This window comes from Mytilus edulis, unplaced genomic scaffold, assembly GCF_963676685.1.
Source record: "Mytilus edulis unplaced genomic scaffold, xbMytEdul2.2 SCAFFOLD_690, whole genome shotgun sequence".
Lineage (NCBI taxonomy): Eukaryota > Metazoa > Mollusca > Bivalvia > Mytilida > Mytilidae > Mytilus > Mytilus edulis.
The window spans coordinates 1,129-27,206 of record NW_027267522.1 but is presented as its reverse complement, the minus strand read 5'-3'; the positions used below and the strand labels follow the sequence as shown (position 1 = coordinate 27,206).

General features: G+C 32.2%; 2 protein-coding genes across 3 annotated transcripts; both read right to left on the bottom strand.

The window, feature by feature from the left end:
• Positions 1 to 2,622: 2,622 nt before the first annotated feature.
• LOC139505579 (large ribosomal subunit protein uL24-like) lies at positions 2,623 to 11,992 on the bottom strand. 2 transcript variants are annotated; one of them, XM_071295096.1, is made up of 4 exons: positions 11,872 to 11,992; positions 8,611 to 8,792; positions 7,778 to 7,918; positions 2,623 to 2,766 (listed from the first exon to the last, which is right to left on the bottom strand). In XM_071295096.1, exons 2-4 carry the CDS (start codon positions 8,776 to 8,778, stop codon positions 2,644 to 2,646), a joined length of 432 nt encoding a protein of 143 aa, XP_071151197.1. In that variant the 5' UTR covers positions 8,779 to 8,792; positions 11,872 to 11,992; the 3' UTR covers positions 2,623 to 2,643. The 2 variants fall into 2 exon arrangements, with proteins under 2 accessions (XP_071151197.1, XP_071151195.1); XM_071295094.1 differs by lacking the exon at positions 11,872 to 11,992 and adding an exon at positions 11,700 to 11,723.
• Positions 11,993 to 21,006: 9,014 nt separating this feature from the next.
• Positions 21,007 to 24,911, bottom strand: LOC139505578 (dynactin subunit 1-like). The gene is made up of 5 exons (XM_071295093.1): positions 24,867 to 24,911; positions 24,523 to 24,580; positions 23,926 to 24,017; positions 22,557 to 22,652; positions 21,007 to 22,210 (listed from the first exon to the last, which is right to left on the bottom strand). Exons 1-5 carry the CDS (start codon positions 24,909 to 24,911, stop codon positions 22,058 to 22,060), a joined length of 444 nt encoding a protein of 147 aa, XP_071151194.1. The 3' UTR covers positions 21,007 to 22,057.
• Between the last annotated feature and the right edge of the window lie 1,167 nt (positions 24,912 to 26,078).

Genomic DNA, 26,078 nt, shown 5'->3' with positions numbered 1-26,078 from the left:
TTAGATTCAGCATATCATAGAACCCCAATTATTCAATTTTTGTTGATATCAAACAAAGTTTAATTTTGGACCCTTTGGGCCCCTTATTCCTAAACTGTTGGGACCAAAACTCCCAAAATCAATCCCAACCTTCCTTTTGTGTTCATAAACCTTGTGTTTAAATTTCATTGATTTCTATTAACTTATCCTAAAGTTATTGTGCGAAAACCAAGAATAATGCTTATCTGAGCCCTTTTTTTGGCCCCTAATTCCTAAACTGTTGGGACCAAAACTCCAAAAATCCATCCCAACCTTCCATTAGTGGTCATAATCCTTGTGTCAAAATTTATACTAAAGTTATTGTGCGAAAACCAAGAATAATGCTTATCTGAGCCCTTTTTTGGCCCCTAATTCCTAAACTGTTGGGACCAAAACTCCAAAAATCCATACCAACCTTCCATTAGTGGTCATAATCCTTGTGTCAAAATTTATACTAAAGTTATTGTGCGAAAACCAAGAATAATGCTTATCTGAGCCCTTTTTTGGCCCCTAATTCCTAAACTGTTGGGACCAAAACTCCAAAAATCCATCCCAACCTTCCTTTAGTGGTCATAATCCTTGTGTCAAAATTTCATAGATTTCTATTGACTTAAACTAAAGTTATAGTGCGAAAACCAAGAAAATGCTTATTTTGTCCCCCAATTCCCAAACTGTTGGGACCAAAACTTCCAAAATCAATCCCAACCTTCCTTTAAGGTCATAAACCTTGTGTTTAAATTTCATAGATTTCTATTCACTTATACTAAAGTAATAGTGAGAAAACCAAAAGTCTCCGGATGCCAATGATGACGCCGTCAACGTGATACCAATATATGACCAAAACATTTTCAATTTTTGCGGTTGTATAAAAACTTAACACTGAGCAATGAGGTCAAGGTCAAATAAAACCTGCGTGACTGACACCTAGATCATAAAATATTTCCATACACCAAATCTAGTTGACCTATTGCATATAGTATAAAGAAAAAAACAAACTTGAAAACTGAACTTTGACCACTGAACCATGAAAATAAGGTCACGGTCAGGACACCTGCCAGCTAGATATGTACACCTTAAAATCATTCCATACACAAAATATAGACCTAATGCAAACAGTACATGAAAAACAAGAAAAAAATGAGGTAAAGGTCAGATGACACCCATCAGTTGGACATGTACACCTTAGTCATTCCATACACCAAATATACTAGGCCTATTGCTTATAGTATCTGAGATATGGACTTGACCACCAAAACTTAACCTCAAGGATCTAGGTGACCCTGTAACAAAAATGTTTCACCGAGCCATGAAATGAGGTTGCGGTCAAGTGAAAACTGTGACAGGCATGACGACCTTGCAAGGTATGCACATACCAAATATATAGTTTTCCTATTATTTATAATAAGAGAACTTAACATTACAAAAAATCTTTTTTTCCAAGTAGTCACTGAACCATGAAAATGAGATTAAGGACAATCAGACGGAAAATTCGTAACATGAGGTATCTATATACAAAGTATGAAGCATACAGGTCTTCCACCTTCTAAAATATAAAGTTGGCTAATGCTGGCAGATCACTATTACTATGTCCAGCTTTCTGCAACTCAAGTTGCAGGCTCGACAAAAATCCAAACACAAATACTACTTTGACCACTGAACCATGAAAATGAGGTCAAGGTCAGATGACCATGCAAGTTGGACATGTTCATCTTACAATCATTCCATACACCAAATATAGTACCCGGTTACGACCACTTGTACGTCAGTCAATCTGATGCATTGAGCCTTTTTGAACTAATTTTTATAGCAGATTAGGAATCCCACAAGACCGAAATAAACTGTCTCTTCATGTTTATTTTCGAAATTTCATATTTTCCATTTATCATTTTTTGTGTCACATAGCATCATTTGTGGCAAAATCCTGCAACCTGAGGAGTGCTTCAGTTGGCCCCTTAACAAAAATGTTTACTAGATCAGTGATAATGGTACCTACATGTATATATTTTTGCATTGCACATGTTGTTCTAGACTGTTCTAAATCTATTGGATGTATACAGATTTATATTTAATGACTTGGACATATTTTTCCAATTGTTATTGAATTTGACTTAGCTCCAAGTAACTGGGATCTGTTTTTATGTCTCATGTTCGTTGTTTTTGTGGTTTGTATCGATTTGACAATTCAAACTCTTTTCAACTGATTTTTTAGTTATGTTCAGTTACACCAGTCCCATTTAACCTTGATAACCCCGCCTCATTCTATGTGTTGGGTCAGGAATATGCAATTATATTGTTGTCAATTGAAACAATATTTCATATTTGTTTTTAGTTTCTAGATTGTATCTAAATCAGGCAGTTAGTTTTCTCTCCTGAATTGTTTTATATTTGCCATTTCAAGTTTTTTTTTGATAGCTTGCTATTCAATATGGATTATGCTTATTATTGAAAGCCATACAGTGACTTAAGTCGTTAACTTCTACAGCATTTGGTCTTTGATGAAGAAAAAAATCAATTTCTTTCGAGAATGGCAAACCGCCATTAGGAACTATAAATAAAAGTATTACTGGTTAAGTATTAGACACATACATGAAATGAAACACAATATTTCCCATGATATTTAATAGTTTATGAAGTTTCCATAATAGTTTCTTCTGTGTGTTTGCCTTTGTCAGCGACTTGTCTGGATCGGGCTTTACGTTCCAGAATCCTTTTTCTGTCTTTATCAATTTTCAATTTGACAATTACTACCTACAAAATAATAATGCACAAATGTTTAAAACAACTATACACTGTATATATGTATTTTTTAATAGAGATGTTTTCAGAATCATCCATGCCAACAAAATAATATATTTGCATCAAGACCTGGAGAAAATATAAGTTATATACAGACAGGAGGATTAACAAAAGTTATTAAAGCATATATAACTGCAGAAAGACATTTAGACAGAATTCAGCTGGTGCTAAATACATGTACATGCATTTAATAGCAAAATCAATACCAGTCTGCACTGTTAGCCACTAGTCTGAAGCCCCAGACTAGCAACATTTCATTTGGACCATTAAGTATTTGCAAAACTCTGTTTACACGTAAGAAATTAAAACTGTTGGAATATTGTTCTTCAGACTAGTAATTGGAAGAGATTATGGTGCAGACTGCAATACTGAACATACCATGAAAACGATGTATATTTTTTGCCAGAATTACTGTCAATATTGAGTAAGGTGGATATATAAAACCGATTAGAAATAAGTATCTTTAATTTGATTACTGGATGGAAAGGAATCTTATTTTGAAAGTACAATTTATCCCTTTAGATCAGTCACTCATTGGGAAAACCAGAAGTGATCTCTTTAAGTAACATTCCTTTGAAATAGGAACATAGTTCAACTAAGCATTTAAAAAAAAAAAAAATATTAGAGATTCAAATCAACTGTTGAGCGAGGTGAGTGCATGGGTAGGTGTTACTGTAATTCAATTAAATACTTTTACAAATGCAGTGATTAAATGTATTTGAGTGTAAGGAACCCATCTAGATATGTACAATATAGACAGGAGGGTTAACAAAAGTTTACTATAGCATGTATAACTACAGAGCAAAACCACAATGATTGAACCCTGGTGCTAAACACATGCATTCAATTTTAAAGGTATCATGATAATATAGGCTTGGAAAAAGATCTGGTGCTCCTCTCCATTCAATATTTATATTGCAAAATATCCATATTGTGTCTATTCTTTGAAAAATTTTGATGGTCAAATCTTTCAGTTCATAACTTTTTGTGATCTCTGTAAACTTTGTACTTTTTTTTCTAGTTTTGGAAGATGTGTAAAGACAATAGACTGTTCAGGCTTAAACTAAAATATTGTTTGTTTGCCCTTTACCGACCGACCCTATCAATTCGTTCCGCCTGAAAATCTTTTATTTGTATTTACCAGCAAGATTTTATTTTATTTTATTTTTTCGTTCCTACCAAAAATCTTATATTTGTATTTCCCGCTCAAAACTTTTTTACCGGAATCCTCGGGTTTAATCTTTACGTATAAGGTCCAGTCCGTTTAGTATTACCTGAGCGTTTGACATGAACACTTGCATTTGAAGTTTCAAAGCATTTGTTTGAAATCGATGTTGAACGCTTTCTGAAATCATGATATGAAGTACGTTACTCTGTACCTTTAAACTTAAAGAGCAGGGTTCATTTACAAAAAAGTTCGTTTGATACAAAAGTATTAACGCGTGTACAAACTAATTTGTAAACGGACGTTGTATTCTATGTAGGGATGGCCTTTTGTAATCCGCATATCAGAATGATTATGTTAACGATGCCGCTAAATTATTTATTTCTGACATGAACCAAAAGTGACAAAACCCTGTAAAGTGGTGAATATCTGGCAGTAAAATCGCCAAGTTTTCCATACAGATCATTTATAAATGTGATGCAAAATACGCAGACCTGCCAACTATCCCGATTTTCGCGGTATCATCCCGATTTTTATCCCTTAACCCGAATCCCGATATCGGGATCGTAAAACTAGTCAAAATCCCGATTTTCACCAAATATACCAGAAAAAATTATTGTTTACCGATTTTGAAGTTTTTCTGATCAATTTTAAAAAATCTATAATTTTACCTGGGGACATATTATGACAAGTTAACGACCCTACGCTAATCAACAGTCACAACAGGTGTCATAATTAGTGGTTGTATGTAATCAGATTACCTAATGGGTCGTAACAGTCCTCAAAATTAATTTGTATACACACATTTGGTCAAAAAGCCTTTCAATTTTAATCATTTATCACACAAGCACAATTTGCAACATGTGCCGTAGTTCCACAACAAAATCATAATTAATTGAAAGATGAGAACTGTAATGAACTCTCAAGAAAACATCGTTTATCTTGAAATCCGTTTAATTTTTTAAACCAGACGTCGTGTGTCTGTTGATTTAAAATCGACGCCATTTTGTATTCACTTCTACTGTTTTACTGTATAAGCCTCCTTCGGTAAGAGCACCTCTGAATACAAAGAAAGATAACTCAAATTTTATCCATTTTCTCCTTGATACTGATAAGACCATAAGTAAGACTAAATCAAAAATCTGTCTTCATCCTTCTAACTTAAGGACATGTAGTTTTAGGTCTTTTGAGTCAAGGTTCATTAGATTAAGAAGGTCTTTGGAGGGGGAAAGGGGGGGTCTCTACTTTGAATTCTTTATTTTTAATGCCATTTTTCTCTATTCTTCAGTTATTTTGTCAATTTTATAATTTAATAGTACAAGAATCATGCAAATAAAAGAAACCAAGGCCTACAAGCTCATCATTAGTATACCAAAAGAAAAAAGAAGAGAACTTAGACTATTTTAGGAGTAAAAAAACAATGCACACAGAAAAGTCGCTAAAATTTTAACCCTTTAAAATCTGGTCGCGCGCTAAATCCCCCATGGAGATTTTCAAAAGTTGGCAGGTCTGAATACGTGACAATTGAGTTTTAAGTCTTGTAGCATTTTTATTGGAAAAAAAGGCACACACGAAATTTGTAACACTCTAGGGACTTTTTCTACTAGTAATATATGTCTGCCCGGACATTATCTTACCAGTACAAATTTATCTCTTATATATTTTTTTTTCAAAACTAATAGTCCCAGCGGAAAACTTATTTGCAAAAACAAAACAGACAAAAAAATGACATTATGCAGATTTTGTATCTATAAATAAAATATTTTACCTACTGCCTACCCATGACAAATAATATACCGAGCCAAGTTATTTTTTTGGGGAAAAAAATAAAATATTTTACCTACCTACCTACCCTGTTTCAAAACATAGGGTCGGAAAAGGGCAAACAAACAATATTTTAATTTAGGCCTCACTTCTCCAGAACCAGAATAAGTTACATTTTCACAGTAGGTTTAAGCTTCTTTTATTTCTGGTCAAGATACACTGTGGATTCATTGATTATCATGGGGATCAATTTTTGTAGCTATTTGATCAGCATATACACGCCAACGAGTAACTTGTTGTATCGTGTGTGCTGTTGTTTGTTTGTCTTTTTCATTTTTAGCCATGGCGTCAGTTTGTTTTAGATTTACGAGTTTGACTGTCCCTTTGGTATCTTTCGTCCCTCTTTGAAACTTTGTTGGGACATTAAAAATTGTACATGTGTGTAAAGAGCAGAAGGATCTATCTTCCTTTACTCAAATGGTGTGTTTAAATCAACAATAATTGTTTAAAGCAAGTTTGTATTACAGTGCAAAGTATTTTAATGAACTGAGTTTGATATCCAATGATACTTTAAACTTCCTATGTTCTTATAAACACAGAAAATATTTGGGATTACAATTAACTGCTGAGGAAGCTGACAGCTGATTGAGGGGAATGCATGGGTACCAAAGTGTTTCTGTATTTCAATTAAATACTTTTACAAATGCAATGATTAAATGTATTTGACTGTAAGGAACCCATCTAGATACGTAAAATATAGACAGGAGGGTTTACAAAAGTTTACTATAGCATGTATAACTACAGAGCAAAACCACAAAGATTGAACCCTGGTGCTAAACACATGCATTTTATATCAAAGGTAAAATTGTCAACTTTATATATTTTATACATGTGTCATTGCAGTTACTCTTTGAAATTTGATTAATATGGATATTTCTGGCAAGGTAAAAATAAATGATATTGATACAGCAGGGCTTTTGTTGTATGTTTTGGTTAGGGTATACTGAGGATTCATTAGTTTTTTCGTGGGTAACAATTTGGGGGGGGGGGGGAATTCAATTTCATGGTTTTGCCAAAGCCAATGAGAAATTAGTACCTAGTTACCTATCGGCATATTGTGCTTTCACATTGGATTTTGTTTTTCAATTATGTCATATGGTGACATGAAATCAACAAACAAGATAATAAACAGATGACACTCCAGTAGGCCTACAATACTTTTTTTTTTTAAATACTGTTATTCAGGCAGGCTTGAAAATACCAAAATGCAGGTAATTTGTGATTACTGTTTGAAATATGTGTGTTTTTCAGTGAAAATTTAAAATATAAATGTCTATCAAACTTCTATTAATTTAATAATTGGTTCCTCACCAACTTAAAATTATTGATAGATTGTTGTTTGCTTTATATCATGCGGCAAATATTTCAAGCAAAAAACAATCCTTAAAGGTCTGGTGACTGCCTTTGTACAGGGAACTAGAGAAGTTTTTAAAAGTTTTTCAAATATTTGAAGAAATGCAATGATTAAATGTATTTGAGTGTAAGGAACCCATCTAGATACATAAAATATAGACAGGAGGGTTTACAAAAGTTTACTATAGCATGTATAACTACAGAGCAAAACCACAATGATTGAACCCTGGTGCTAAACACATGCATTAATTATTCTACTTATTATGTCAGTTAACAGAAAATTGTTTCTGTATCCATTTTTTTTATTTAACATACAACATTCCTGTGTATAACAGGTAATCCAGGACTTCAAAGATAATATATACATATTTCTTAAGCACCCGGCATGTTTTGATTACTTTTCAATCAGGTTTACAATACCCTTGGCATTTACAATTTAATTTGGGTATCAAGATTATCTTAAATCAAATCTGAACTGTTAATGTAATTTATAGAAAAAGGAACTCATTTGAAATATTTCTAGTAATATAAGGCTAATTGAACAAACAGAAATTTCTTATATTACTAGTAGTGAAAGTGTTACGTCTTCAGCAGCAGTATTCAGTAAACCGTTATTATTACCTTTGATGGGTCAATTCCAACATGAACAGATGCTCCATTGGCTTTTTCTCTCTGAATTCTTTCAATGTATATCACAAACTTCTTTCTGTACACTTGAACAACTTTGCCAACTTGCTGTCCTTTATAATGACCTCGGACAACCTATGTAGTAATATATGAAAAGGTACATGTAGCAATAAATTAGTATAATGAATATCATACAAAAACAAAATGTAATTCCCTCTAAATTAATAAGAGGGTACTAAAAGTAGTGTAAGGATCTTCATAAGTTGCATTGGAGGTCCAGAGCCGTTTATAAAAATATATAACATTGCACTATTTGATTTTTAGCAAATACAAATATGGCACGACAAGAACTAGATATAAACTGTCTTCGAGTCATTTATTCATCACTATATATAGCAGGTTGGGAAATAAGCCAACACCTGAATTTTGTTTTATACATTTTATCTCCTATTGTAGCGATAACTTTATTAACTGACAAAAAAAATCATTACATCTAGGAGTTTTTAGTTTTTACAACACAAAATGTTTTGATATGATTTTGTACATGTATATGTATATTTCAGTTCTGCCAATGCATTTAAACATTTCTAGTCTGTACCAGTATACATTTTGTGGTGTCAAAAACTAGTTATGTACATGTATATTTCAGTTCTGCCAACGCATTTAAACATTTCTAGTCTGTACCAGTATACATTTTGTGGTGTCAACAACTGGTTATACGAAAACATGTGTGCTGAATCCTGAATCTATGAAGTCATGCCCATTTCTTCAGGACCTTTTCCTCGCAGTCTGCATAGGAAACAAATATTGGCATTTTTTTAACTTACCTGAACCTCATCATCTTTTCGAATAGGTACGCTTCTGACATTGTATTTCTGCCTCAAGTCTTTTGACAGTGCAGAACTCATGATCTTCCTCCTTACATGGGATGGTGCATTAAAATGGCGCTTCCTATTCTTCCTACGAGAGGACGACACCATTTTGTTGAACTTCATCTTGGCCTTTATATCTAAAATATATATAAATTATAAGATATATAGAGCATCATAGCACAAAAACTGCATTATTAGCATCTTTCATACATGTATAATAATTTCATTATTCACAGTTCAAAGGTTTAATTTAAAGAAAGGGGAAAATTTGTCAAATTTTACAGCATTCTTATTTATGTGGGATTGACTTGTTTATAAGGGGACCAAGTCCCCTTTAACAGTAGAAAAATCACTAATAATAATAAAAAAAAAAAAAATGGGGAAAATTTTGGGAAATTTTCATTGTACTAATTGAAGCAGGACAAATCGGCCCACTGGCAAAACGCCCCTTTAAAAAAATGTATTTAGAAAACTTGATAATCTTTAATGGCCTAACGCTGTGTTTTCCTTACTCATGACAGTTTTATGGTTGGTGAAAGTTAGCTTGATAACCACTCATCACAAATGATTTCGCTGAAAACTTTTAATTTGTTACATAGCCTATCATATTTGCTCTTACATGTATCTTACAGCTGCAAGCATACCTGTCAACTCACCCGTTTTTTGCGGGTGACACCCGTTATTTTCACCTCTCACCCGGGAGTTTTTCTTTACCCGGCGGGTGCCGGGAATTTCTAACATTACCCGTTTCACCCGGATTTCTGACCGGAATTGTTTCCGGTATTTAGAAGTAATGCGACCTTCGGTTTTATCGGTCTTTTTCAATGTAACCAAAAGTCAAAATGTAGGACTGTTTACAGTGTTCCAGCTAGGCCGTTTTCAGAGGGCGCGGCGCCCGCCCTGTGCCCTTTTTACAGTTTCCAGGGCGCCCTGCCTTTTTTGAAGATCGATTGCATATAAAATTTGCGTATTGATATGATACGCTAATTACTAAATTTTACCTGGGGAAAAGATTATGACTTTGTTTACCACCCCAAGCTAATCAATGGTTACAACTGGTGTCATAATCTGTTGTTATAGGTAATCCGTTTATCGGATGGGTCATTAATGATCATCAACATTAATTCGTTCAAATAGAATCGGTCAGTCGGCAATTATCTTTGAAGAAATGTGCATACAACAACTTGGGCACAATTTGCGATGTTTACCGTAGTTTCATGGAAGAAACGTAATGACAGAAAGTTGGAAAACCATTATAAACTCGTTGAAGACATTGTTTTACTTGTTTTCTGTAAAATAAACAGAAAATCCAGACGTATTTGTCATTGACTGCCTTCATTTTTGATACGAAAATAGCAAAATCGGCCGCCATATTGTGATCATATTTACGTACTGTTTATAATCCTCCAACGAAGGAGCACACCCGAATAAAGAAAGATAACTCAATCTGATTTTTTTCCTAGCATTGAGTAACCCATTTACATATTCTAAAATGTGTCTCCATACTTCTTGCTTAAGAATATATATGTTTAGGTATTTATTTTGAGTTATGGGAAAAGTTAAAGAGGGTCTTAGTAGCAGTGTTGGTAGGGTGCCTTGGTCATCTTTTTCTGTATTCTTTATTTTTGATTCTATTTTTCACTGTTGCTTTATATCCTAAAATTGTGAATTTACTGAGCACAGCTGTTTTGTGCTGTATTGCCATCAAGCACAGCAGGGGTAGAAAGGTGAAACTGGTAAAATGTGGTAGACCATAGAAACCGTATGAAACAGATCTCCTTTCAAAACATACTGCATATAAAGTTCAACTGTGCCAAGCAATGATAAAAAAACTTGTGTGACAAGCTGCTTGACAAGTTTTTCAGCCTTAAAAGTAGAAAGATAGAGTTCTATATGGGCTAAAGATAACCTGTGATTCAACGAATAAACACAAATGTTTGATTAACATCTTTTATTAAAATATGCCCTTTTCATATTATCATATCGCGCGTTAAATGCCCTTTTTCAGGATTGGCACCCTGCCCTTTTGAAAACCTAGCTGGAACACTGGTTTACCTGAGCTGTGAAATAGCTTCAGGTTATTCCTGTGGAAAAACTAAAACCACCCAAATAGTAAAGAGGGCCCTTTCAGTTGAAAATAACAAAGTGGTAGTTGAAAACAAGCCAAGATTTTTTGTTTTGTCAAAACTTGCTAAAACATTACTGGTTTTGCCAAACAGCAATGCAGACAGTGAGAGGGCATTTTCTTTAGTAAAGAAAATAGCTACAGAGTGTAGGGCTGATCTTAATAAGGATACACTGTGTGCTCTTCTTTCTTGTAAAATGAATACACATTTGCATTGCTATGAACTGAAACCAAGTGCAGTTCTTTTAAAGAATGCCAAGTCTGCTACTATGGAATATAACAATAGTCTGAAATAAACTTGTATACATGTTCTAACTGTTTCATATACATATTGACTATATAAATTATATGTAAACATATTTTTGTTCTTCAATTGAGCCCGCAAAATGTCGTACACGTTATGACCTGAGATTTTTTTTCTCAACGCAGGTCATGACCTGACTTTTCATTTTCAGAGGTTGACAGGTATGTGCAAGGCAAATGAGCAGGTTGTTAGAGACTCCTGTAAAGACAATATTGTGTAGCCTATATATGCACATTCGGTTACTACAATGTCTTGGTCAGCAAATAATTGTTTTGATACATGTACAATGCATATGGTCGGTGTAAAAAGTTAGGTCTTAACAGTCAGAAATTTAACCTAGAAAAGGCTTTCAGACACAGAACTAGTGTCTATACTTGCAAGACCAGGCGAACTCGTGTCTGAACTTTTAAATGACAAATGTGTTTTCACATAATTTACTAATTTTACTTCATTTATACAGAAGTCACATAATTTAACACTGCCTGGTCACCTGCATATTAAGCAAGCTACTACGAAGGGCATGTGCCATGTCGTAAATACTGTGCCACAGTCGCTCAAGTAAAAGTTTAATGCAAGTTGTCAAGTTATTGGCAGTTTCTTCAAAAATTTCGTTACCCATAAAAACAAATCTAGATCTATGAACAATGTGTATAAAGCTTAGCCAAATTGATGTAGAGGTGTTTAAGAGTTTCTTTTATTTACTGTAAAAAGCTATTTAATTTTGCTAGATGATGAATGTGTTGATTAGAACAGGGCAGGATTTAACTCTATGGTAAATGTATTCTACCTTTCACGTTATGGCCAAAACCGGAAAAGGAAGTTGTCTTTGTATAGGTATGACAAATAACCAAATACTGTAAGTTTTGAGCAGTTTACAACCACGAACCTTTATATAACTGAAAACGTGCTAATTAGATTAGTCGTAACGTTCCAACCCTGTTATTCTGGTATCGTTTATTGATAAATAAAACCATTCAGTAATGATGTATGAAGGTATGTCGTCACATTTAGGGCATTCTATAAGTTAGTCAAAATTGTCAAAATTTACTCAGCTTGTTGTGAGACTTGTGAAGAAACACTTTATTGTAAATTGAAAAAAAACCTATGAGATAGGATTTTGAAATGAAATACGAAAAGGTAGGATTTCAAATTTGTTTTAATAGAATAAAATAAAAAAAATGATGTCACCGACCTTGTTTTCTTACTACAGGTAAAAATTGAAAATTTCTCTATCATCTATTCATAAAAAATATCTATTTCAGTTATCTCCCCTCAAATGAATAAGTTGACAATTTGAATTGAATGAACACAAATAATAATTATTTTTGATAATCAGTCTGATAAATGCAATTAATCACATTTTTTTTATTGCACTACACAGCCTTACCTATCAACTCCTTATCTGCCTCATTTTTTTGCAATTTAAGTAAAGAACTAGAATTGTGATCTTCTATATATTTGATTACCGAATGTGCAAAGGCTCTATAGCCAGTCAAGGTCATTATAAACTTCCATATATTTAATCTACTATTACCTAATGGTAAATATTAAAATACTTTTAAAATGTCCATAAAGGCATCAAGCCAGGGCCAACCATATAAGGGCTGTATAGCCAATGAAGGTCATTAAAAACTTTCATCATCGTAATCTACATTTAATAACATAGATAATCTTGTATTTTTGCTTCTTCCCACTGTACCAATATTCAATATTTCAATAGCTAGTTGGAACTGCTCAAAGCACTTTAAGGATATTGTCAGAAAACTGGACATTCATTGTTGAAGGCCGTACGGTGACCTATAGTTGTTAATGTCTGTGTTATTTTGATCTTTTGTGGATAGTTGTCTCATTGGCAATCATACCACATCTTCTTTTTTTATATTCACCTCTTTTTAAAATAACTCAGGAACATGAAATGTAAAATTTATAAAAATCTAATGGTAGCTTAATACAACAATGGATATATATACAAACAATTTACAGTGGCGGTTGTATTTATAGTGATTAAGATTATAACACAATGTTGATTGCTGTACCCCGATTTTAACATCTTGACCTATTATGTCTGTTTCTTTTTTTCACACATAATTTTAGCTCACCTCCCATCCCTAGATATTCCATCAATTTCTTCATTTTCCATCAACACTTGATGGAAATTTGATGGTACTTGATGGAATTCCATCCCAAACCAAAAATATCCATCAAAGGATGATGGAAATTAGAAATATTTTTTCCATCATCATTCTTTTGATGGAAAATTTGATGGAATCTTTAACCCTGATGGAAAATTGGATGGCATTTTTACCCTTTGATGGAAAATTGGATGGCATTTTTACCCCTGATGGAAAATATGATGGAACTTATTCCATCTGATGGTAAATAGGATGGAAATGAAAGAATTTTGATGGAAATTGGACTTAAACATTTTCTTTGATGGAAAGAGGGATGGTATTTGGTATTTTTTCCATCACAGGTGTCAGGTGCCAATCTGTTTTCCTTTAACCTTTGTGTACAGGATGTGACATCATAAATGAACACAGAGTTTGAGGCCCAATGAGGAGAGCACATGTTTTTATGCATTCTTCTGCAATATCTCTAACTTATAACATAAAGATAAACTACAAACTATAAATACATATTTTTTATATAATTTATAGCAATTATTCAAGATTTAGATAATTAACAGTATTTATTAGGGGCACATCTCAAAGAAATCAAATTGTCACAAGACCCTACACAACCTCAACAAATCAACAAATTCAAATTTGAACATTCATGAACATGCAGACAAGAAGCAAAGATGTCTTCTGTCATTAACAAATTATGAATTTTACAATGGATTTAGATCAAAAGGTTCTTATTAATTCTATTGACTGGGATTGAATAGTGCAGATGTATTCTTCTGATGACATAATTGTCTCTTGGATTTAGGAAGATTAGTGTGTACACATGTTCTGGATTAAATCTTTTGGTAAGTACAATGTATTAGAATTTCCACCATTTTGAATATATGTGCATGCTCTTTTAGTTCAAAGTTAAGTGACATTTAAAATGTTTTATTAGCTTTTCAGAGTCAAGAGAAAAAAACTAGACCATAGATTTATAGAAATTATAATCAAGAAGATGTGGTATACATGGATAATTGCCAGTGAGACAACTATCAACAAAAGACCAAATGACACAAAAAATGTGAATATACATATCATACAATTGTGTACGACAGGAATCATATTTTGTATCATTTTAAAAACATTATTTTTTTTATAAAATTATTTAGTACTTAATTCCAATAAAATAATTTTGCTATAAAATAAGAGATCTGTGGTATGACTGACAATTATACATTTATATATCCACAAATGACAAGTAACTAATAACCTTACTTTATGTCTTTACAATGTTAACTTATTCTAATTTATCATGTTTATAATTATGCTAGATCTTTTATCTTTATTTTGCAGAATTTGCCATCAACTAATTCAACTTTAAGGACAGAGATTCCAATGGACACTGAACTAAAAGATACACACATGTAACTGGACTACCTATAGACGATAGAGAACAAATATTGTTTTATGACATCACAGAAAATGCCATATATGTGAAAGATTTTCAAATTCCATCTGATGGTCAATTCTCCATCAAGTTTCCATGCATATTACATGTAATGGAAAATATTCATTAGTTAAAATGTTCCATCAATTATCCATCAGATGGCAAAAATACCATCAATAATCCATCAGATGGAAAATTATGCCATCAGTTTTCCACCATCATGATTACAAATTCCATCAAAAAATTTCCATCAACAATTTTCCATCATTGATGGAAAGTTGATGGAAAGCTTGTTCCAATACTCCATCAAGATGATGGCATTTGTTCCAATCACAAAATTCCATCATGTTTTGATGGAAAATCTAGGGAAGGGTCAATGGTCCATCGTCGTCATTAACTTTTTTAATTTTGAACTTCTTCTAGAGAACCACTAAATGGAATGAAACCAAACATAGCATGAATGTTCCTCATGAGGTGCTGACCAAGTGTTGTTGCTTTGTAGCCGATCCATCATCCAAGATGGCCGCCAGCGGGGGGACTTAGTTAAACATAGGACCCTATGGGAAATACTTACAAATGTCTTCTTTTAGAGAACTACTGAATGTATTGAAACTAAACATAGCATGAATGTTCTTTATGAGGTGCTGACCAAGTGTTGTTACGTTGTAGCCAATTCATCATCCAAGATGGCGGCCAGCGGGGGACTTATTTTAACATAGGACATACCCTATGGGAAATGCATACACATGTCTTTCTTTAGAGAACCACTGAATAGAATGAAACCAAACTTGGCATGAATGTTCCTTATGAGGTGCTGACCAAGTGTTGTTACTTTGTAGCCGATCCATCATCCAAGATGGCCACCAGCGGGGGACTAAGTTTAACATAGGGACGGCCTTGGGGAAATACATACAAATATGTCTTCTTTTAGAGAACTACTGAATGGATTGAAACCAAAAACATAGCATGAATGTTCCTTATGAGGTGCTGACCAAGTGTTGCTACGTTGTAGCCTTTCCTTCATCCAAGATGGCCACCAGTGGGGACTTAGTTCAACATAGGACCCTATGGGAAATACATACAAATGTCTTCTTCCAGAGAACCACTGAATAGAATGAAACCAAACATAGCATGAATGTTCCTTGTGAGGTGCTGACCAAGTTTTGTTACTTTGTAGCCGATCCATCATCCAAGATGGCCATCAGCGAGGGACAAAGTTTAACATAGGACCCTATGAGAAATACATACAAAATGTCTTCTTTTATAGAACCACAAAATGGAATGCAATACTAAACCAAATTAGGCCTCAATCATTATTTAAGTACCTGTTAGGATTTGTATCTTTTTTCAAAAACCCAAGTCAAGTCAGGTGAGCGACACAGGCTCTTGAGAGCCTCTAGTTTAATATAATGTAATTTGATGCGACTGTCATACAAAGAGGCTTACCTAGCTTTTAAACCAGGTTTAATCCACCATTTTCTACATTTAAAAATGCCTGTACAAAGTCAGGAATATGGCAGTTGTTATCCATTCTTTTTATGTGTTTGAGCTTTTGATTTTGCCATTTGATTAGGAACTTTCCTTTTTAAATTTTCCTTGAAGTTCAGTTTTTTTGTGATTTTAAATTTTTCTCCATAAGGCCACAATAAAAAATATTTTGGTTTGCCCAAACCCTACCCAAAGGGTGAGACAGTGGGTAGGTAGGTAGGCATTTTCTTTTTTTTTCTTTCAAAAAAAGAAATTGTAGTATCGGGTGTTAATTAGTCTTCATGCCTATCTGATTAAAAAAAACCTTCTTCAAATCAGGCCACAATTAAAATTGTTTTGGTTTGCCCAAACCCTACCCAAAGGTTGAGACAGTGGGTAGGTAGGTAGGCATTTTCTTTTCTTTTTTCAAAAAAAAAAATTGAAGTATCGGGTGTTCATGGTGTTTATAAGTCTTCATGCCTATGATTAAAAAAAAAACTTCTTCAAATCAGGACAATAAAAGAATTTGAGTAGGCAGCTTTTTTCTGGGTAGGTAGGGTTTGGGCAAACAAACCTATTCTTTTTTATGGTCCTAAAACTCTCTGAAAACTGGCATATAAAAATTGCCTTTCTGTTCTCCAACTTTATGTTCCTTTACAACATTTTTTCGTAAGCGGGGTCATCATCTGTGTCCCATTCCTCATCAATATCGAAGGTCAAAATATAGTGCTATCCAGCATATTTTCAACATTTATATACCCCGTAATTCTAAGAGTTTAAACTTATACTAAAATTCTGTACTACCCCTTCCTTCACTTTGGGTCTACAATAGAATTCAAGGCAGTCACGAATTATGTTTAATTATACTGGTAACATCCGAAGTCATGCCTGAGAAAAGATACATGGTGATCATATATCTGGGAACCAGTGCATAAACAAAACAAAATAAAAATGAATATTATATATCTCCCCAGCAGAGGGTTTGGTTTGTGAAACAGCTGTATTTACTATAGGTTGCACTTAACCTATAGTTGTCTCCAGATACAATACAAATTCTTAAGAACTATAATTTTACAAAGTATAGAGGTTTCTTTCATACCAATTGTTTGCACCACAACCAACTAACTTGTGAAAAAAAATGTTTTAAATGCTGTAGCAGTTTTTTCAGCTTTGATGTCTGCTATATATTAGTAGATCAGAATTTAGTTGGTTTGCTTATAAGTCGGTGATAAACATCGTGTTTATCTACCTTTATGATGGTATATCAAGGGTGGGGGGGTCTTAATAATTAAAAGTAGCTGGAGAACTGGAGAAGATAAGAGTTACACACACTGAAGGGTAACAACTAGCAACCTCAATGTGTTGACAGTCTAGTAATCAGTATAGATAAACAAATTTGACCAATCAGCCTCTAGAGATATAGATATAGATCTAATAGAAAACATTAACACAATTAAACAAGAATGTGTCCCCAGTACATGGATGCCCCATCCGCACTATCATTTTCTATGTTCAACTTCATCAAAATCTACCTCAATTAAATAAACAGCTGCGCAATGAGCGCATGATACGCCCGACGTCTTATGTGGAAGTCTTATGCAATAATCATAAATAGTTTATGAGAAAGTTTTAAGCAATAACCATATATTGTTTTAGAGACACGGCGGGACATGTGAAACCCTCCACCCTGTTTTTTTTTTTACAAAAACTAAATATTACCAAAATAAAATTTTGAATCAAAACCAAAAAGTATACAGATCTTTAGATTAATATATCAAAGAAGTGTGTAAAGTTTTAAGCAATAATCATAACTTATTTTTGAGATACGGCGCGACATGTAAAAAACCCTCCTCTGTTTTACAAAATACTCAATAACTCAAAAATAAAATTTTGAATAATCACCAAAAAGTATACAGATCTTTAGATTAATAGAACAAAGAAGTGTGTAAAGTTTTAAGCAATAATCATAAATCGTTTTTGAGATACGGCACAACATGTAAAATAAACCCTCTCCCTTTTTTACAAAATACTAATAACTCAAAAATGAAATTTTGAATCATCACCAAAAAGTATACAGATATTGAGATTAATATAACAAAGACATGTGTAAAGTTTTAAGCAATAATCATAAATAGTTTTTGAGATATGGCGCGACATGTAAAAAAAAACCCTCCTCCTTTTTTACAAAATACTCAATAACTCAAAAATGAAATTTTGCATCATCACCAAAAAAGTATACAGATATTAAGATTAAAATAACTAAGATGTGTTTAAAGTTTTAAGTCATAATCAGAATCGTTTTTGAGATACAGTGCGACATGTGAAAAAAAAAAAACCCCCGTTTTAGTTATAAAGTGCTGTAACTCAAAAAGTTTAAATCTTATTTTCACCAAAAAGTATACAGATCATTTGACCATCATAAGAAACAACTATATTAAGTTTCATGAAATTTGGATAAGTCGTTCTCAAGTTTACGGTGCGACATGTTTACACCGGACAGACGGACAGACGGACGGACAGACGGACGGACAGACAGACGGACACCGGACATTTGTATACCATAATACGTCTCGTCAAAATTTTGACGGGCGTATAAAAACTTAAACCTGAAGCGGGACAGACGTACAGACGAACAGTCGAACGAACGGACATTCGGACGCACAGACCAGAAAACATGATGCCCATAAATGGGGCAAAAAAAGGGGCATAATAAATGGGGCAAAAAAAAAAGGGGCATAATAAATGGGGCATAAATAGTTCAGTCAGCCACTATGCCACTGAACAGGGTTATCATGTCTTAGAGGATTGTTGTCATTGTTAGAGTTTAAAAGTAGGACTTCCTAAATCTGGAAAGATGTACAAATATATGTCAGATGGATATATTAAGAGTCGTGAATTATACTTACATGCTCATACTTAATTCTATAGAAGTGCACTTGTAAAGGACTCTTTTGAATGCTGAATAAAGTATAAAAACATAGGCAGGGAATTTGCTATTAAACTTAGATTTCTTGAAGAACTAACAAATTTTTGAGAAACAATTTTTGTGCTACAATTGCATCAAATATGATTTTAATCCAGGTGTAATATGCAATTCCAAATTTATTCCCATAGCGACTGTTTTAGTGAAAGATGGAGATTTTTTTTGTCTATTTACGTTGTATGAGAAAAACATACCATGGGAAATATATTTTTGAAAGCAAATTCTTAATAAAAATGAACAGAATTGCATTACAATTTTGTACAGTTTTCTTGCTTCATATTAAATGTAGATATGCATATAATTTTCTAGTGAAACTGTCATTCTGTACGAATTCACAAATTTTCACATCTTTTTGTGGTTGTGGTAGGATTTCATCAGAGGTCAATATAAAGGTATAATATGCTATTTCAAATTGATTACCTGTGCTAAACATAATCAAACTTCATTTGAAATGGTCACAAAAAACATTAAAAAATTTGTATGGCTAGGATCTTAACCTACACTGAACATGACATCTAGAATTATTTTTGTTGTTAAACTTCCTTTATTTCCAAAATATCCATTAGCCAAAAATGTTAAAAATGTTAAGCTTATTGGAAATACTTGTAATCATACCAGTAGTAATACCATTTTAAATTAATGTATATTGCTCATGACCTCAGCTCCATTTTTCCAACAAAATAACAGGGCAACTCCTAATGTAAAGCAGAAAATAAATAAATGGAATTAAGTCATTTTTCATATTTTATTGATGATTTAACATTGACTTGCATTAACTTTGACCAAAGCAGGTGTTTGCATTTGACAGTATATAGTAAATCAACAAAGCACAATACATAATTTTGACAATGCTACATTTGATTTTCAGGAAAACAACTGCAATTTTTAATTTCTACTCATAGTGGCAAGATTAAAATAATAAGTAAAATCCACTCTTAAAACAGATATATTAATTATCTAGAAGTTGTATAAATTAGATGTGTGTCGCTTGTTTATCTCAATGCTTAATTTTTTAGACTTAATGTAATATGCTGGCCTTTGGTTGTTTTCTGCTCTTTGGACAGGTTGTTGTCTCTTTGACACGTTCCCCATTTCCATTCTCAATTTTATATAAGACACATTTTTTTATTATAATGAAACTATCATAAGAGCATCACTAATATTTTTCATCTAAACACTTTTGTTTAATTGTTATATAAGCACATAAATAATTGCACTTGGGTCTTCTGTAAGGTAATTGTGCATTAAATTCCTTATTGTATACTAATATTTTTATATTTCATTAAGATGATGAATGTTTACCAGTATAGAGTGGGGGTGCTCATTTTCGCCACATCTTTCCATGTTTTCTACAGTTTATGTTCAGGTCTAAATGTTTTTGAAGTATACTAATATTTCTATATGAAGATAACTTCAAATGCAAAAATATACTTAAGCTTGAAAACCGGTTTGTTTTAAGAAAATCATCTGAAAAACTAGATTAAAGGGTGTTTGAAATTTCCCGGATGTTTTGTCAATGGGGGACACATATTCGCCGTTTTTACACATCTATTTAAAACCAAATAAACCGCAGCTTTTAACAATTTGTATCAAATCAATTGCATTATAGATGAATAGCAGACATTTCAAAGGTATGAAGAATTCAAAATTAGGGCATTCAGTCAAATATTGACTTAGAAATACTTCTTTGAAATCGTGTTTTTTATTCAGGAAAGTGTCCGAAAATCGTTGTCCGTTTTTCGGTCATTTTCGGTAGGTAGCCGCAATTTTGTCTCGGTTTAAAAAAATATTATATTTGTTATAAAAAATATAATTTACGGGTACATTTCTTCCATTTCAGCCATCCTTTCAAGTTTTTACATCTCAAAATCCTTAAACGGCGAAATTGTGTCCCCGGCGAAAATGAGCACCCCACTCTACAAAGATTTGGAAAACATTATTTTACAAGAAGCATTCAAAGCTGACAGACTAAGATCTGTCGAAAAAGGTTCCTACATGTATATGTGTTACTACTTAGATGGAAATTGTTTGTCTTGTAAATAGATTCACATCTAAACATAATAGTTATTTTCTGCTCAACTAGAAAATGTATTAAAGTTTGTCAAAAGGTTTTTTGTCTTGTTTATTACAATTTTATATCACACAAAGCACAATACATTACTCCTATTGGTCTTTCCTTAAAAATGCAGTTGGTCAAAACATGGATGTATAATATTTTGGCATGTATTAAGGAGTAAAGCATATCTTGAATGTGAAAACATTTTTTATGTTTAATAATATTTCTAGATATAAAAACAAAAGTTAATCTAGGTTATGGTGTGACTTTGGTATAATAATATCTCTACATATCCCCAAAACTAAACAAAAAGATATTATTCCTACATATCCCCAACCATTCTAGATGATTTTTTTTCTATGTAGCCAATGTATAATGTTTATTGCACTATTAAAAATTTAAGCATTTGTTTCTTAATATTGTTAAATGTTAATGAATTTAACCACATAATTGTACTAATAAATAAACAAATATAATATAAAAAAACACTAATTTTCATTCATTTCCAAAATACTTGAAACATGAACTTAATAACATAATACACTTATATGTAAACATGCATTATTAGTTTTAATCAGATTTTGAAAATTTGAAATTTTTATTTTTGATTACAAATATTCAAACTTTTCCATTCAAGCAGTACAGTTAAATGAATCAACCATTTAATATAAATTTTCATTAACATAGTTTTTGGTACTAAAATAGCGTTTCGTTAATTTATATCTCAAGTGAAGCGAAAAGATGAAACTATTGAGACATTTTGTCTTCATGAACAATTCACTGTTCAGAATCAAAAGGACTATGGGTAAATCTTGCCATTATTCATCAATCATAATGCTTGGGTGTCTGTTTTATTTTTTCAAACTTGAATAATGATGAAAATTAGTGTTTCACAATTCATAAACAAATGTTTTACATATAATCACTAATCATGTGAATAATAAATGTATTTTCTGTAATTGATCTGATGTCACATGTATGGGTACAACGTTCTCCATGGCAACCTTTCACAGGTATACAGATCTTTGCTACTAACATACTGTCACCACTCTTTTCATGCAGCATCTAGAAAAACAATAATTTGTTAATATTTTTTTCTAAAAAAATTAACTAAACCACTGGCATTGAAGTCTTTTTATTACACCTATTTTGAGTTTATTCTGTATTTAGATTAACTGTATCGAGTGAACCAACACCTGAAGTGGTGATTGTGTGGTAGGGTAAAAACGATTCAGATAAGTCAAGTTCCATGGTATAAACTGTTTTGATGGAGATAAGTTCATGTAGAGAAGACATAAAACAGTTAACCAAAATTTCACCTTTAAATCATCAGAAGATAAAATGGCACTTCTTAATACTGGCATTTTCTATTTTCTGAGAGGATTGGAAAACAATCATAAATAAACGTCACCTTAGCAAACTGTGGAGTAGGAAATGTAGAGAAATCTGCTCTGACTTGTCCTCCAGGTCTATTAGCAGCTTGTACTGTTGTTATATTGGCTTGTAACTGGAACAAATAATGTTATAATTATTGCTCAGGTAAATACTCTGCACCTGGGGACATAATCTGAAGTCAACACTTCTGGTTAGAATAAAAAATATTGTAAACATAGCTATTTTTCACAATTTTTTGCAATTAGCACTTTCAAGTCTACTTGCATCATTTTATTTTTTGGCAAAATTTGATCATGTTTTTTTTTTTAGAAAAAGATCTATTTTTTTTACATGTTTGCAACAATTTGTACCTTTGGTAATTTTTCTACTTGAAAGTCATGTAAAGTACTAGGTCCGGTATGGGACCATTTTGGTCTCAAATTTAAGGTTCACCTGATGAAAGATTTTGTACACTTTTTAAACACGTAAGTGTCTACTTCAGTCGATTCAATTAGTTTGTGTGAAAGATTTGAACTGATTCAGTCATTTCAGACGCTCATATTCAAGCTTAAATATGGAAAATCTATCAAATCTATATGCCATAATATGTCACTTTTCAGATAGTTTTTTGTCAAAAATGAAAGTGGCCGCATCGGTGTTCACCCTGAACCTTTTATATATATGATATGTATTATCATCAAATACAACTTACATTTAAATATTAGAATGAACACAAATGTGGCCACTTCCTTTAAAGACGAAATCTGTCTAAAATTTAGCTAAAATTGCTAAAATTGTGAAGATTTCAGTAATTAAGCACAACTTAATGATGCTAGTACCCAATATAAGTGCATTGTATTGTCAAAAACAGACCATATTTATGTAGCAGAAGTATTCTACTTTCCAATAAATTGCTAAAAGTTAATATTATAACAATTTTGTAAAACTGATATATTTTGGGGCCAAAAAAGGGGTCTTACTGAACCTACTCCTCTGACAGTTAGCAAAAATAGTTGGTTACAGTATCTAAATAAATGGGGAATGTGTCAACGGAACACAGATGATGCCCTAATGTTACTAAGGGACATAACTCAAGAATGATAAAAATAACGCTACCCAAATTCTTACTTAATCTGAGTTTTGTGGTAATAAGCATTGTGTATAAGTTTCATAATATTTGGGTAAAGCAAACTAATTTTAGAGAACCGAAACAAATTTTGGGATGTTTAAATAGCTCAGGATAAAACTTAATGCCCCTTCTGCTAAGACTGGAGCATGAAAAAAGTAAAAAGAAATTCCCACTTAACAGCTATATATAATGATGTTAAATTCAATTAATTTTCTCTTAGGATTTAAAATGATACAATTCTGCCTAATGTTTTCTTTCTCAACATGCTAAATATTACCTCTTGCATCTTTTTCTCGAGTAACGTCAGTAATGTTGTTCTTGCTATCAATTCTTTTATAGGATCTACACTCTGTGATGCTGGTTCTAAACCTACAACAAAGTAATCAATGATATCAAAATATTTTAAAATCATAATATTAAATTTATAGTCATAAACCTTTGCAGATGGACTTTGTGATTTAAAAAAAAATCATCCATAACTACAAAAACAATTGAAATGTTACAGAAAATTTGAAGACAATTTCTAATGTTTGAATTGGATTCATCTATCATCTTCAAATCAATAGTTATTTATAATAGTTCAAATCAATAGTTATTTATAATTAGATCTCTGACCATATATAAAAATTGAATACATTTGAGAAAATATTTGTTTGACTTATGCATGAATTTAAGCGTTGCAGATTAACTAAAATTAAAGTAAAGAAGATTATGTATCCATAGGTCACCATAACCTATATACCAGATGCAGACCAGATAACGTAATGCCCCCTTTAACTATCAAAGTTGGGCATACACTATAATTGCATCTTGTGTACTTTAAAATTCATTATAAACATTTAAAATTTTGCATAGAAATAAAAAAAAAACATACCAGGTTTACGCTTTGTAATATCAACCACTCTTGGATGTGAACACAAATTATTTACTTCCTGTAAAAGAAATGAGGAGCAATCAAATTAAAATAATCATTTTGTGTTTAAAAAAGTAAAATGCATAAATTCAACAATCATTTATTACTGTGAAACATGATATATAATGCAATTTCTCATTAAAGACATTTTTTCCAGTTTTCTCAAACAATAGGAATATATAGCTAATTTTTCTTACACCTCAACAGAATAAGTTATAAAACCTGAATATTATATCAAGGAACTATTTTAGTTTGAAAATGCGTGCCTGAATAATGTGAAATAACTCTAAGGTAAACCTAATAACAAACTTAAAACATATATAAATATACAGAGAATATCTGAAAAACATATTTACATTTTGTAAACTCTACTGTTTGTTTGACAAGATTCTTTAAGTCAGCAGCACCAGGAAAGCCATCTGGAATCTCTCTAGGTTTATCTGGTTCCTTATGTCTATTCATCCATGGAGCCCGTTTTGGTACTCTCAAGGGAGGTAATTTAGCCATTTTCTCCTGTTGTTAAAAAACATTTATATGATTGTATGGTAACTGATTAAACCTTTTATTAGTCAACAGAATAATTCATAAATTTAAGGACTTAAGGACAAAATACATTTTTTGTTTTGTTTTAATTCATAACATCTCAATATCCTTAATACTTTGAATTATGAAAATTTGACAATTGTATTAAAAGGAAAAATCTGTGAGTTAACAGGGAAGAGGTAGTAGAATCTTTATTAATACATGTAGTACCTTCATTTGATCTGCTTGTAATCGTATATTCTCATTCTTTGTAAACTTTAAAGCTTCTTTCAAAGTAACATCTGAAATGGGAAATTTGAAAACACACATCAATATAATTTATATAAAATGGAATTCATTGTCTATGTTATTGACAGTTTATTATTAAAGCTCAGTTTTTTTCTGTGTTAAGTCCAATGTTTTATAGCAACATATATGAAAACTAACAAAATAACATTCATCATTATATTAAAATTATGGAATGTTAATCTTACCTGTTGTTGAAGGACTGGTGATTCATGGATAGCTGTTGGCATACCTCCCATTGGTGATAATGGGACTAGTAGCTGAAAGAAAAACAATAAAATTGTATAATACTGTTAATCATGCTAAATATAAGCAAAATGAAAGAACAAATTTCAGACTGTGACAGGGATATTTCAAACAACTTCAAATATAAATATGTAATAGTTAGTCAAGACTAATATTTATGATAAACATGTATAAATTTTCTACCATTTAACTCCATTGATAACAACTTTTACCCACTCAAGAACAGTAATGATGATAATGTTACTTTAAATTTTATTTGATTTATTTTTTTGTGTGATTTTGTCCATCTCAAATGGTCTGTAACATAAGGTTCTATATACAATACATGAAAAATAAAGTGATACATGTATCAAAAAAATACCTGAAGCTTGTCTTGATATGCCCTCCAGCAATGACTTTTTGGACAACACTTTCAATCGTTCTTTCAGCTCATATTTCTCTTG